The 16,116-nt window shown below is 36.6% G+C and overlaps 1 protein-coding gene across 1 annotated transcript in view; it reads right to left on the reverse strand.

The window, feature by feature from the left end:
• Nucleotides 1–16,116, reverse strand: part of LOC122810504 — a 947,661-nt gene that overhangs the window by 202,341 nt on the left and 729,204 nt on the right. Inside the window, exon 7 of the mRNA XM_044082086.1 lies at nucleotides 13,979–14,296. Within this exon, the coding sequence (XP_043938021.1) occupies nucleotides 13,979–14,296 (318 nt within the window). The remainder of the gene's footprint in view (nucleotides 1–13,978; nucleotides 14,297–16,116) is intronic.

Raw genomic sequence — 16,116 nt, forward strand, 5'->3', positions numbered from 1 at the left:
AGGCCAAGAACTCCCTCCCACCTCAAATCCATAGTACCAGCAGCCTTCCCAGCTTTAAATCTCTCCTCCACTCACATTTATCATCTCTCTGGGAATGCTCATGTTCCAGTCCTGCATAACATCACCAGCTACTTCTCATCCCTTAGTCTACAACTCTTCCCTCCTATGGGAACATACATATTGTAATTAACCACTTATGTAAATATCTTCTGTACACACCTACTAACTATAGTCTTACTTAACATTTCTTTTCTGTTCCTTTTGCTAGTAAACATAAGAGATTAAAAATTGTAAACTGATATGTATTGTTGCATATGCCCTTCTGTATTTTTCCTGTTGCATTAACATTTTCTTGTGCTTATAAGTACTACTCTGACACTTTAACAAACTGTTATGTTACTTTATTGTATTTTACTTTTATTCTTACTTGTATATTTGATATTGTATCTATGGAGCTTTTCTCCCCAAGACTCCATTGAAAATGGGCTCATTCAGCCCAATGGACCATCCTGGCAAACAAACTTCACATAAATAAGATGCGGTACCTAACTTATGGCTAAACGTACTGACATCTTTACACAAAAATTTAGCCCTAAGTAAGAACTACTTATATGAGCATCCCGAACAGAGATCAACCTGGTTAACAACAAGAAAAATGATACAACTCCTTAGGAGTGAAACTGCAAGCTCTCCCGAAAACTATAGATCAATAACCTGACTTCTGATAATGTATAAACTGTATACTGGAATTGAGCATAACAGAGTTTATAGTCATTAAGAGGGTCTCTATATCACGTTGTCAAATTGGGAAAATGGCAAACGGCTATAATATCGAAAACGCCATTCATCGAAATATGTTTTGTAGGGTCGTGGTACAGTGGAGACTGGAATATTTGCCCTTTCCTCACTGTAGTGCAATCTCGGAGTTGGTATACAATTAGCGGGGGTTTGTGGGGGGCACAGCCCCCCCAAAAGAACAACTTATATGAATGGCATTTTCGATATTGTAGCTGTTCACTGTTTTTTCAATTTGACAATGTGATATAGACCCAATAAGAACAACACTCAATCATGGTAACAGAACAAAAGAGTAACAAGAGAAAGTCACATGCTATAAAGCAATATTTGTTGTTAAATAAAATCATAATGGAGAATTTAGAATTGCAAACTCTCCATAAGATCATGCTTTCATATTGTAAATCCCTGTGTTCTCTTTTGCAGAAATACCATAATGTCACTCTGCATGCAGCTCAACGACCAACAGAGCAGGATCACCATGACCTGTACCCCAGACACTTTGTATACAACAAAGTACGTTCCGGAAAAAATTCACCTAGCCCAAGAAGGAAAGGACCACACTTGGTTTTGCTCACAGCTGCTACTGCCATCTGTTATGAGGACCTCACCACCTGGATCTATGTGTCGCATGTCAAAATTACTCCCTTTTGAGAGGAGTGTAACTGAAACACCACTGATGTCAGACCAAGTGAACCAGCAGAACCAAACATTAAAGAAAGGACAACACTGTATCCAGAAGTGACAGCCCATGACATTTTGCCATCCTAGCCAATCACCAATTGTGAACTGTTTGCCATCCAACTCAATTCCACATCTCCCATCTAGATTGCATTCAGAAATGAATGCAGTTAAGTAACCCTTGTTACCAGACCAGGAAGTTAAATCCTGGTGATTTCACTATCTCATCCTAGTTTGAATCAACTTCCAGCGATTTTTTTTTTCCTCAACACTGATATTTTTTCTTGCTTCCATTTCCAACATTACTGATTCATCCTGCCTTTTGGAGACACTGCCTTACTAGACAATGTTCCTTTGCAAAGTCATCTGCGATAAAGACCCTTGGCTGATGACTTTTTGGTGATAAATTTCATTTGCACAATAGACAGCCCACCCAACATCCTTGTTTACAGTTTCTTCACAACCCTTTCCAACCCCAACATGCTCATTCTTCCTGTGGACCAATTATCCCTACTGTTACTGTGACTTTTGCCATCATTTTATTTTGGCTGCTTTTGTCATCCAGAACTGTAGGTGTGTCATCCTCAGTGACCACTGGAACTGTAAGTACCAAGTAATTTCTTATTTTCTAAAACATGCTTTACTAAAAATAGAGACAGGCATTTGGTTAGAATTGAATCAAGAGCACCTGACTGGCATCCCAGACTTAATACTTTATTTTGCTGCCTTGAATACTTGACAAACCATCAATGTTAACATCTGCTGGTTTTGAGCACATGATGGTTCATTGATTCCTATACCAGAGACTAATTCAGAGCTTCAAACTGCCTTTCACCTTACTTTTCTTCTAAAAATTGGAATAATAAACATGTTTCCTCCCCTTTGTAGTAATACCACTTCAACTACAAATGACTGTTAAGGAACATGTTTGCTATCACAAAAATGTAACAATTTATACTGAAATTAGTACCTGCAATTTCACCTGGAGCATTTATGATGGGAACTGAGGGTTGGGCAAGGCAGCACTGCATGACTATTACTACATTTGTAGAAGTCAAGCTTATCCCACGTTACCTACAGACTGGCCTGGTTGTGGTTATATATGTCATGTTATTCCAACCATTCATCGTACAGCTGTTCTACCAGAAGGAAAATTTCATAACACTCATCACAAGAGAGACATTGAAGACATTCCTAACCCAGCTGGAAAAAATAGATTTCTCCTGGGTATATAATAATACTGTACAAAAAAATGCTTTTAAAAGGTTTGCTCACATGGATCTCAGTAATGGGGTCATTTCTGGAGCAGGCATTATACCTGGTTATGGGTTGCTGAAGTCCATCTGCGAAGCTTAGGAAGCTGCCTAAGGTCCTGGAAATACTAAGAAATTATATGTTTGAGTCTATTAATTTTATCATCTAAGAACTGACAGCAATGTGTAGTGTGATGCACAGAAACACATGCCACTCAACTTTACCCTCACTTCTAAAGAAGGTACGTGCACACTCATCCAAACGGAGTGTTGCTCTTTTATTCCTGATAATGCCAGTGCCATCCATAGTCATCTAGAAATAATTCAGAAAGCCACTGAATACTCGCATGTGAAAGAAGCTGACAGTTCTCAATGGACATGATTAACCAGCCTTTTTTGTAGACAGGGAGAAGGTATTTTAAAATGTTTTCATAATGTTAAGCCTTCTCCTTTTCATGATTACTGAGCATTCTAAGATCATTAGAATCCAAAAGAAATGTCACATTGCAAATGCAAAAAACTGAATCACTACCACAGACCGCTATTGATAAAAAAATCATAGCACAGTAAAAGATGAAAATAAAGTGTTGCAAGATTTTAGTAAAATAAATGCTAATCAATAAAAAGGATTGGAGGAATGTGAAAATACACAGTACTTATTGTATTACTGATGATTATTTAAAGTGTTCAGATTGTATTTTTGTTCCATCAAGACATAGGCATGGTTTTGCTGCAAATAAGAGTATATTTCTGAAACAACTGTGTAAGGCTTGTTCATGTTATGAATATAAAGAAACAGCATGATAAAGAATGTCTGACAGCAAGTGAAAGAGCATCCATTCATCTGAAAAGTTGTGGTCATTGTCCAGTCATAAAAACATTATTATGGTTTGGATGATGCTTTACAGCATCAGATGAGGGAATGGGAAGGGTGAGGAGTACACGAAGGGACAATTATTAGTGATGCATTTAATTTCTAATATGCTTTCATAGCAAAAGCAATTCTTGAATGTTCTTCAGCATGTATCTGGTGATTTGCTGCCTGTCTAATATTAGAAAGTGCTGACAGGATTAGAGAAACATTAGAAAGGTATAAAACCTGTTCTGAGTAGAAAGTTCTATCATATATGAGATCTTAGTAAAATTAATGCTGTGGTGTTCATTTTTTTATTGGTCAGCGTTTGCTGTATGATTATTACAATAATGTGGCTTTTAATTTAAGAATGTATAAGATATTGTGTATTCTGTAGTTTGAGGTGACGGGATCTTGATTTAGTCAACCTCTTATGTGCTTCTCTGTGAAATAAAAGAGATTGTTATTCTTCACTGAACTGTTCTGTTTGAAAGCTATTTGGTACCTTAACACATGCTAATAATGAACTCTCATGTAACACAAAGCTCTGCCTGGAGGGGTTTAAATACTTAGCTAACATGGAGGCATTCCTTTTACAAACAGGCTTGCATCACACACACACACACTCTCCCTCTTCCTAACCACCACCACATTTTCAAACAGATCACAATAAAATGTCATTGCTGATGCCAAAGAGTCCTTGACAGAACATCCTAGAACTTCTAAAAACAAACCTCAGCTCAACTCACCAACTCCAAATACACCTACAACAAGTCACTGACAACACAGTTCCTCCCAGTGAGATTTAATGCTAATTTAGCTTCTGATAATAATGTATTAGCAACTGGTGACTCAATTGTTAGGCATACATATTTACCAGTCACCAGGATGAACAAAGATAAAGGTTACAGTTGGTTGACTTTCAGACATCTGGATCACAAACATTAAAAGGGTCCTCATTACATTTTCCAAATATAAGCATGTCTATGACATGGTGGTGGTCCATGAGGGAGTGAATGACTTAGGTCACAATACCCTGAGGGAGATGCAGAGACACATCAAAACTCTCTAGGAATGTGATGGATGCAGTTAAGACTCTGGCCTTAAGTGGAATACTTCCTTCACCAGGAATGATGCTGAAGTATAAAGAGAATATAATTGGCTTTAACATAATCCTTCCTTCACCATGAATGATGCCCAGGTATACACAGAAGATAACTGGCTTTAATAGTTGGTTAACACCTGGTGTGATTACAAGAGGATCCACTATGTATCAGCCTGGGAGGAGACAACAGATAATCCTACTTGCTTTGTAAGGGATGCCCCACATCTCTCATTCATGGGTTTCCACACATTGGCAAAAGCCCTTGTTGCCCTCACAGGGCTTTTTTATTATGCAAATCCATTTAATGGCTGCCCCAACTTAGCAAATTCTTCAATCCTTAAATTAGAACACATTAGTGTGCCTGTTCTCAAAGCCAGGAGCTTTAATAACACACTGCCCGAGCATGAGGTGCTCCTTTATCAGGAACATGTCCACATATGTATAGTTACAGAAGCTTGGTTTAAATGTAAAGAAAGCACTCCCTCTATACAACTATAGTATGCTACATAACCACTCCTCCATGTGTCCAGATGATAATGTTAGATTCCTTGAAGTTTTAAAAGAAATTCTTACAAGCAATAACTCCATAATCCTAGGTAACTTCAACTTCTCAGCCTTTAAACTGAGCATCTAGACCTCTAAAATACAGCATATCCAAAGATATCTGGAGTTTATAAACAGGAATCACTTGGATCACATAGCTAGTGAACCTACTACAGGCCAAAATATTCTGGATCTGATCTTCACTAATATTACCTCTACTTGTTTCATTCCCCTAGTCTCTCTTTTTTTCAGTTAATTTAGATCTTGATATTTACTCTTGAAACCACCAATTTTCCAGTAACCAATGTCTCTATATTTAGGGGCTTCAGAAGGGTAAACCTTAAAGAATTAAATGATGAAATCTATAAATTTGCCCATAACAACTACCATTGACAATGACGCAGTAGCCAGTTTCACTAAGGACTGCCCACTTAGAAAATGCATAGATTTAGTAGTCTTAAGAGGAGTCAAATTCAGTGAGATACAAACCCCCCCCCCCACAAGTGATCAACTGCCATAAGCAAATGTTATAAAAAAAGAGAAAAAAAAAACTCCTTAAATGTACAGTAAGGTGAGAACTCATGAGAATAAGGAACATATAAAAGACATTACCATGGAAATTCCAAGCACTGCACAGACCAGTAAACATGAACAGAGATTAGTTTCTGAAGCTAAAGATAATGACAATTCCTTTTTATCCATATTAAAAAAATAAAGAACACTACTCAGTATTGTTCAACTTCTCTTTAATGGACCACCCAATCCAATCCAAATAATACCTACTGGCAAACAGTTTCTCTACAAACTTTATCCAAGGGACATCTTTTCTAACATCACTCATCCCTGACACCCCCCCCCCATTATTACTAAAGAACATGTTCATAAGGTGTTATCTAAAAGGAAGAACACTTGCACCATAGTTTCTGACAACATGCCTGGGTGTTATCAAACTGCACCAAACAGTCTCTCTTTGAATTGGTCCTTAAATTCTTTAACCTAAGCCTAGCCAAAAGCTATGTACCTAAATTCTGGAACACTAGTGTAGTGAGGTTTCTCCACAAGGGTAGTCCTACCACTAATCCTAGTAATTACAGGCCAATCAGAGTAATGAGTCTAATCTGTAAAGATATGCTGCATAACCAATCACATTAATTACAAAATTAAAAACATGGCTTTATCACAGGGAGGCAAAGCTTTCAGGTAAGACCCTTTCTCAATACTGAATACATCCAAGTAAAAAAGCAAATGCTTATATACAAGCCCAAGGACACATGACCGCAGCCAAAGTCATGTGACAAACTCTACAAAATACATTTTATCAAAACATAAAATATATTAAAAAACATATGTCCTATAGAATTATCCTATACAAAACTTAAAGATATAAAAAATTTTAAAATATATCTATATATAAAAAACATAGCAATAGCTATAATATATTACTTTATTTCACATTACGTTGTAATCTTGTAAGAATAGGTTTAATGCTGACGGTATTATTAACACCTGGATCATGATCGGCTCTCAGTCGAATGATCCATTGATACTCCTTCATTTCAAGATAATTACTGATATCACCCCCCCGAAGCAAAGGTGTTACAGAGTCTATGACTCCAAATGTAAAGCTATGTAAATCCCCATGTAGTTGTATACGTTTAAATAAGGCATTGTTAGCATACTGCCTTCTTATTTCTGACTTATGCTCAATGATTCTATCTTTGAGCCTACGTGTCGTTTTACCAACATAATATGACTGACAGGCAACACACGTTGCCAAATACACCACATTAGTTGAATTACAATTAGCTTTAATATTAAATTTATACATGTATTTAGTATAAGGGTGAGTATACGTAGCAGAAGCTTTAGTATCAATCAAATCCACACAGCATGAACAATTATGACATTTATAAGTTCCATAGCAGGAAGTCTGATATAAAGAATTATCAAATTCTAGAACAGGGGGGCGAAAATCCTGCTTGCATATCCATTAGCATTTAAAGAAATTACTTTTCAAGATGTTAAAAGTCACATTACCAATGTAAATCTATGTATTTATGATCTACAATTTAACAATAATCTTGATTTAGATTTATTTCATTTCTTTTCTGTACCTTGCCCTGTTGTTCCACAATTGTATGGACTCCCAAAAATACACAAATGTATGATAGACCCCCCAATGAGACCAATTGTCTCTGGTAATGGCTGGGTCACTGAGCCCATCTCAGTGTATCTACAGAAACAATTATTTCCTTTTTTGGATAAGTGTAACTTTGTATTGAAGGATACATGTGATTTTTTGACTAAGCTGTCTGCCTGGTATTTTCAAAATTCTAACGTATAATACAGATCAATATTGGTTCGTAACACTTGATATTGTTTCGTTGTTTACCGTAATTCCTAATATGTATGGTGTTGAATTCATTAGAGAATTTCTAACCAATGACAAATCTTTAACAACTGATTCTGTGCAAAATATTTGTTTTCTCTTGGATCTAGTATTAAGTAATAACATTTTTATTTTTGATCAAAAACCATATTTACAGATAAATGGCGTGGCCATGGGTACTCCCGTGGCCAACACGTACGCCAACTTAGTACTATACCAGTGGGAACTACAACATATACATGATGGATATAATTTTTTGGATTCACGAATTATGTTTTACCAACGTTTTGTTGATGACTGTTTTTTGATTTGGAAGGGAAATAGTATTGATTTACAACAATTCATTTCTTACTTAAATTCAACTACTACATTTCTAAAATTTAAATCAACTATATCCAAGAATGAAGCTATATTCTTGGACGTTAAAGTTTTTGTAAGTGATGGGCTTATTAATACTACTATCTTTAAGAAGCAGACACATATTGGGAGATATTTGCATGCGAATAGTATGCATGCTCAGCATGTTTTTCGGGGTGTAGTTAAGTCCCAGTTTATTAGGGCCAGTCGGCTTAATATTAGGGATGACCTATTTAATATACAATTACTGGAAATTTATCAAGAATTTGTTGGCTGTGGTTATGATACTGTTACGTTGAGACAGTTTATGGAATTGGTTGTATGTAATAGATGTAATTTATATTTACCATACTTTAGGAACATTAATAATGTACAAAATGAAATTCAAACTGCTATAGTACAAAATGTTAATGCAGGTAATGTAATTAGGTATGTCTCTACCTTTGCTAACAGGATTGCTCTAGTTAAACGGGTAATTTATAAGTATTGGCCTGTTCTAATGGCGTCCCCTGATGTTTCTAAAATATTACCTAACAAACCATTTTTTACTTATAAAAATATGAAAAATCTTAAAAGTTTGCTATGCTATAAGGATTTTCGCCCCCCTGTTCTAGAATTTGATAATTCTTTACATCAGACTTCCTGCTATGGAACTTATGTCATAATTGTTCATGCTGTGTGGATTTGATTGATACTAAAGCTTCTGCTACGTATACTCACCCTTATACTAAATACATGTATAAATTTAATATTAAAGCTAATTGTAATTCAACTAATGTGTATTTGGCAACGTGTGTTGCCTGTCAGTCATATTATGTTGGTAAAACGACACGTAGGCTCAAAGATAGAATCATTGAGGATAAGTCAGAAATAAGAAGGCAGTATGCTAACAATGCCTTATTTAAACATATACAACTACATGGGGATTTACATAGCTTTAAATTTAGAGTCATAGACTCAGTAACACCTTTGCTTCGGGGGGGTGATATCAATAATTATCTTGAAATGAAGGAGTATCAATGGATCATTCGACTGAGAGCCGATCATGATCCAGGTGTTAATAATACTGTCAGCATTAAACCTATTCTTACAAGATTACAACGTAATGTGAAATAAAGTAATATATTATAGCTATTGCTATGTTTTTTATATATAGATATATTTTAAAATTTTTTATATCTTTAAGTTTTGTATAGGATAATTCTATAGGACTTATATGTTTTTTAATATATTTTATGTTTTGATAAAATGTATTTTGTAAAGTTTGTCACATGACTTTGGCTGCGGTCATGTGTCCTTGGGCTTGTATATAAGCATTTGCTTTTTTACTTGGATGTATTCAGTATTGAGAAAGGGTCTTACCTGAAAGCTTTGCGTTTCTATAAAGTCTTTTATCCAACGTGTGTTGTGCTTTTTTGGATTTTATCAGCTATCTGCATTGTTCTACTAGTTTATCACAGGGAGACCATGCCTTTTAAGCCTTGATGATTTATTTGAGAGGATTATACAAGCTGCAAACAGTAAAAATGCTGCTCATACAACTTATCTTTATCTGGTCAAAACAACTGACACCATACCTCATGCCAGAATTGTAAGGAAACTATCATCCTCTCCTGTTTGTCATCTACTTCTCTGATCTCAAAAATAACCACCAGGAGCTCTGGATATCCATGTTTGCAGATGACTGCAAACTGGATGCAGTTGTAAAAACCCTTTCAGATATCTTCACCCTTTAAAAGAAATTACCTTAGTTAATACATAAAAACACACATAAATCAAATCCTAAGAAGTGTAGTATTATTTCTTTCAGAAAACAGAAGTTGTCCACAATATGCAGTACAGAAAACACACTCTTACAAAATGAAAAGGCTGTCAAGTGACCTGGGCACTTGGGATGAAAGTTCCTTCTCCTTTGATCATCACATGGCAAATGGTGCCAGGAAGACCTACTTAGCAGAACTAGGGGCCAAAGGTATTTTGTCTCAGTCCAAAGATGTTATTATCCCTCTGTATTCAGCACTGATCAAGACCAATTATTGAGTACGACACTCCACTTAGTATGCATCTCACATGGTAACTCAAACTCAAAAAGGCCAAGAGTTTCCTTACAAAAAAGATCAAAGAACCTTACTTGTTAGGAGAGAATGAAAGCCCTATCCCTGTACCTTGCATCCTATTGAGCCCAGGAGGGTGATCTGTGCCTCACTTACAGTGCCATTAGAGATCCATCAGTCCTTGATCTCGTAAGAGAAGCAGCTCATCTAACAATAGAACCAGAGACCTGAACCTTCATCACTCGACAAAAAGAACATGATGCAAAAATACATTCATTACCTACCACCTCCGCATTCACTGGAATAACTTCCTTTGCAGTTTAAGCAATAAGAGTCTATAACTTTCTTCAAATTAAACTAGAACTCTCAAGATCTCTAACATTTACTCTGGGACTAACTGACCTCTCCCTCCTTGAGAAAGCAGGTAGAGTCTCAGACTGGGTATTGGTAAAGTGTATTTGGACATTAAACTAAAACAGTCTTGAAACTCTCATTAACCCTATAAAAGTGTTTTGACTGTCTAACTTATCTTTATAGTTTTTGATGCAAGTTTTGCCCCATGCTTGCTAAACACTGAGCTTTTCCTTGACTGGATGTGGTCCTCTTATTCCTTTACTTGGGAATTTCGCTAGGGAACAGGGCAAGAGACGGTGACTGCCATTCAGGCAGCCATGAAGCAGTGCTGTGTTCTCTTCCACTCTCTAAGTAAAAGAGTGCGGGTTTCAAGCTCCATACATGGAGTGCACAAGGGGGCTTCTTCCTTGCAAAAACAGTGTCCTAAGTATTAACTACATCCATATGTGATTAAATATGTTGTCTCGCCCTTTTTTCCACACTGTTGCACTTTGATCAGTTCTTAGTTTGGTAAAGACTGACTTCAGTCGAATGTGACTTTTCAGGCAAATATTCCATCCAAGTAGGCTCCAGTCAAATGAAGCAGACCCGACTGTAAAACTTACCTACAATAGAAAGGCTTTGCCAGAAATGTCAAAGGAATGGAGTCAAAGTAGCATAAATGACAATTTGAATAAAGACAATTCCCGGAACGTACTAACTACAGGAAGTCATCCATGATGGAACCATCAGCAAATTTCAGTCTTGCAAGGCTGCAAAGTATAGAAGCAGCTAGTAAACATTTTCAAAGCCAAAGGAGAAGAAAATAGTTCTGAAAGTCCTGGCTTCCCATGGAGAGAAATGAGTATTAAGGATAGACCATCAAGAATTTTCAATTGCCAACAGACATCCATCATGTCTACAGAGTACATTTAGTAACCTTCTAGAAAGGCACTCAATCCAAGGATGCATCTAGGACCTTAGTTTTCTTAGGACCAAAAAACAAATGGCATAAAATGTATATCCTATATTCCATCTGTGGAATCGATCTGAATGTCCCTAACATAAGCCTGACTGCAGATCTACTGCTACACAGCTTTGTCTTTCTTCATGGGTGATGGATTCCCTGACCATCTCTCTCTCTTTCCTCAAAGAGACTACATCAGAATTTGCTATGTCCACAGAGTAAAGGTGACTGTAACTCATCTGAATGAACACACTGCTAATCTGCCATGCAACCATTCTAAATGCCTAAAAGATCAACTGCCAGCAATTAGTACTGCTGAAGGCCATGAGATATAGCCAAGTCCTCTTAGTAGACCGAGATAAGAGTCTTTTGGCTCCTTTCTTTGTGTAAAGCTGGATTTATCATTTACTGAAACCCTGAGCAGATCTGCCACATAACATGCAACAAATATAATCCAGATAAGCTTGAAGCACAGCTCTTCTCAGTTCAAACACATCAGATGCAATCCAAAGGAAATTCAATACTGAAAATGGCAGTGCAAACAAATCACTGCCTCACACAAATACAAGCAGCATGTTTGCTGTCAACTGAATCAAAAGACCTGCAAATGACCATACCACAAAAGTAACAGTTCTTGGTGACCAAAAAATGAAAAGCAGGTCACACTGCACCATGCCAGCTTCTCTCATCACCATCATCCAAGCATCGGTTTCACTGTGGATCGCAAAATCAATCTCACCTCGGTCCAACCCTCAAATTAGATCACCTCACAGCCTATACTTCTTGGGTCCACAGCAGTAGTTGGCAATGATGCGAGATACTGAAACTGCTACAGAGCAGAGTACAGTGTAAACAAAAAAAAAAACTGGTAGCAGACCGTGACAGCAGCAAAAACTGCGAGATGGCCACCAGTACAAGGTGGGTTACCATTACTTTACAGAAGACCAACCGTCTCAACAATCACATTAAAATAAACTAAAATACAAATTCAAAAACAAGAAAAGAAAAATAAAGAAGAAATCTATATAGTAGATAAAAGCAGAGGATGGATATGTGGGCTAGGCAGCAAGTCAAAACTATCTATATCAAAGGGTTCTTCTTTCTGAAATTATCTAGACTACTACTGGACTGACAATTTAGACAACCTATTCTATAATTCTTGGCCAGTAAAATCAGGGCTAGCTCAAAAATACATCCTTCTCATAGCTGTTTCAAAGTAGGGTAATTACTAAGGAGAGTTTGTGAATGAGGAAGGCTTATCATCCCTGTTAGACCCTCAGGGAAGCAGTAAGAAATGTGATTCTCTTAGGAAAACAGAATTCTGAAGAATGTGAATAATAATTCCTTTTCCAGAATGCCTCCCTTTTTTATGCTATGACAACCTAGGTTACTCCTACTAGTCCAGCAGACGCCATTCAGGGAAGACCTAAGGTGGTGTGTCCTGCATTCCCCAACTAAAGGGTGTGCGAGGAAGTGATAAAACTACAATTATCTGACCACTGGTCATGCACCTTTGCAGTTAATGATGGACAGGCCAACATTTGTGAGATCATTACAGGAAGGACCTGCATCAATAGGGTGCCTGCTACTAGAAAAGATAACATCAAATCTGGTATCATCACAGAAAAACTACTTCACAAGTCATGCTGGTCAACACAAAGTCAAAGTCTAACAAAGCTAAAAGTAAATCTTCAGAGTTGATATTAGAGTGAAGAACAGCTGATACTGATGCTTAGCTGGGGAAAGTTAAACTTAGACTTTTGTCAATGAACATGAACTCATTTCTTCAATAACTGCTAGGAGGATATCTGGACAGAGCAACAGCAGAAACGAACTAAGTGTTCAGGTAGTAAACATGCCACTTAACCCAGGTGCAAGGGCACCAGCACAGGATGGAGGAGGTATAGTTCTTAACACGTATTGACACTGTTGGAACTGTTCAGAATTCAGAAAAAATAATGATCCTACTGGATATAATCATTCCAGAATTCCTCTCAAATAAAATTCATATAATCTTCAAAATCAAAAGTAACCATGTACACCATATCCGATTCATTTCTCCAGCATGCCACTCTGTCATCAGAATACCTTGTATAGTTCATTACACATTGTATCCAACTTCTATAAACAGTTTATTCTCCCTGGTCATTCTACTGCTCTGACTAGACGCTCTCTAATCCCTTAAAGTCACTGTGTTACTAAAATCAGTTATCGGCATTCCCTCCCATTATTTCATTTGGCTACTTTCATCTAGGTACCCACCTTAGCATACGTTTGCTAGATTCAGTTTCATCTGTGTAATCTAGCCAAACAAAATTCAATTCCGAAGTTCTGATCTAAAGCATTAGCTCTTTCTCCGTCAAATGAAGCCTTGCCACTGACAAATTTCAGTAGAAATAAATCACTACTTACCTTCAACAAAGATACCATTCCATTTCGCCAATGAGCTTCTTAGTCTTTGACCAATTTAACACTAAAGTGACAATATTACAAGCAATAACATTTGTTACTAAAGCAGGAAGTGCAGATACCATAACACTGCAAAAGAAACTGCAAACACACTGCTATATACTCTTCATGCTCCCCAGTCCCTATTTAGTTCACTGACTCACAGCTGCTGTACATGAAATGGAAAGTTAATAGCTTACCTATTATACACAGAGTGAATTCTGATTTAACGAGTAGGGTTTCATGGTCTGCCTTGCAAACAACCTTTTTTCCTTTATCTTGCATAGCTGGTATAATAGTCTTTTGAGTCTTGACTTCATAGAGGTTGTTCTCATCAGGACCATTCATCTCAACAGTGTCATCAGAAATTATTGGCAAAGGCTCACCATCTTTAAGCCAACAGATGGTAATTGGTTCGGGATAAAATGAATGAATTGTGCATTCCAATTTGAAGGGTTTTCCAGCAACAGGAATTTTTGATGGTTCATTACAAACAATAGGATCGGCTATGGGACAGGCTAAAAAAGACAATAAAATATGCATTCATTTTATCTAATGGATAAAAAATTTAACAAGTACAAACCACTCTAATTAATTTCTGCAATGTGTAAAGTTACACTAAATGGAATCTATACAACAAAGCTCACAATCCCATAAAATTCTGCAGTAGACACATAATTACTCTCTCAGCTGAGTAATCCAGGATAAGTAAATTATGAATGTACAAGAAGCAGGAAGAAAAAAATTACTCCTGCTTATGAAAATGCAGAACAGACATATATATGCAGTTACATAAACTTCTCCATTTGTCTGTCCCAATTCAGCTTCATTTCACTCCTACATTTACTGTACATTACCTACAATCCACCCCATATACTGTTCCATCACCACCCTCAGCAGTGCATACAACAAATTAAATAAGTTCTTACTTGAAAAGCATCACTTATTTTCTGTCTTAAACCTCTCACTAATTAATGAACAAACATGTCTCCTCCTCACCTACTCTTATTTCCCCATCATACTCCATTACGCTATTTGAATATTAAAATCATACTGCTATTGTCCATTCTCCCAGGCTGTGCATTCACCATAGTGGTACACTGTATGCCTTCATCCAATTTATCATCCCTCTTAATATACAATCAATGTAACCAGACACCACTTCAAGTATGATACCACTGCTTACAAATAGGACACAGCAAGTACAGTACAGCAACTGGACGAGTGAAATTCTTGGTTACAGTCAGGGCGTCCCACAGGGCTCTGTCCTAGGCCCTTTGTATTTAGACTATATCTTTCAGACCTATCTTTTTCATTTAAAGTGTTCCACAGTCTGTATGCAGATGACCTGAAACTGGGTAAACTGATTACATGACAAACTGTGTATAAAACGTATACTCAAACTTAAAAACAAAAACAAAAAGCGATAGCGGAAAAACTGCTTGACACGAGCTTTTTGTAAAAATTTTTTTTTATTTTTTACAAGAGGCTCGTGTCAAGCAGTTTTTCAGCTATCGCTTTTTGTTTTTAAACTGATTACATGAGTCTCAGATGGGGTATGTCTGCAAAATAACATGACTAAATTGACCATTTGGGCACAGCAGAATAATATGCTGATAAATACATTAAAAACTAAGCATATGAGATTTGGGAGACATTGAAAGGTGAATATTTAATACAGCACACAGTGATTGAAAATGTAGATTCGTTTAAGGACCTGGGTATATGGGTAGATCCATCTTTGAGCATTTCTAATCATATCAACCAATTGGTTAATGACAGTTATAGGACAATAGGTTGTGTAAATAGATTTATAAAATCTAGGAAATCAGAAATGATGAAGTCGTTAGACCCAAACTTGAATATGAAATGCAATGTGGAAATCTTATACGAAAACAAGCATGAGTAAACTGGAAAGTGGAAATATTCAAGGGCATTCATGGATGTGAAAATTTAAGTTATTATGAAACACAAAAATATTTGAATTTATACAGTGTCTCATAGATGTTTAAGAGATCTTATTCAGGTACATAGGGCATTTAGAGACAGCTATCTCTGGGAATGTTTGTGGTTATCAAAAAGCAGTAGAGAATCAGACAACCTATGTAGAATATTCTATAGGAATGAGAAGTGTAGTAATTAGTTCTCTGACACAGCAGCCGATGCATGGAACAGAAATTGCATTAAAGCAAGCACTTATTTAGATATTTTTAAGAACAGCCTGGACACTTGTTATGAGAACAACTGTTTTGGTATACTGGCAGGCTAGAAGGTCATTAATGCCCATGCTTGAAACATTTCTTTGTATGTACGTATATATTGTCTCATAAAATGGAAT

This window comes from Protopterus annectens, chromosome 9.part0, assembly GCF_019279795.1.
Source record: "Protopterus annectens isolate FY-2018-M chromosome 9.part0, PAN1.0, whole genome shotgun sequence".
NCBI classification, from domain to species: Eukaryota; Metazoa; Chordata; order Ceratodontiformes; family Protopteridae; genus Protopterus; species Protopterus annectens.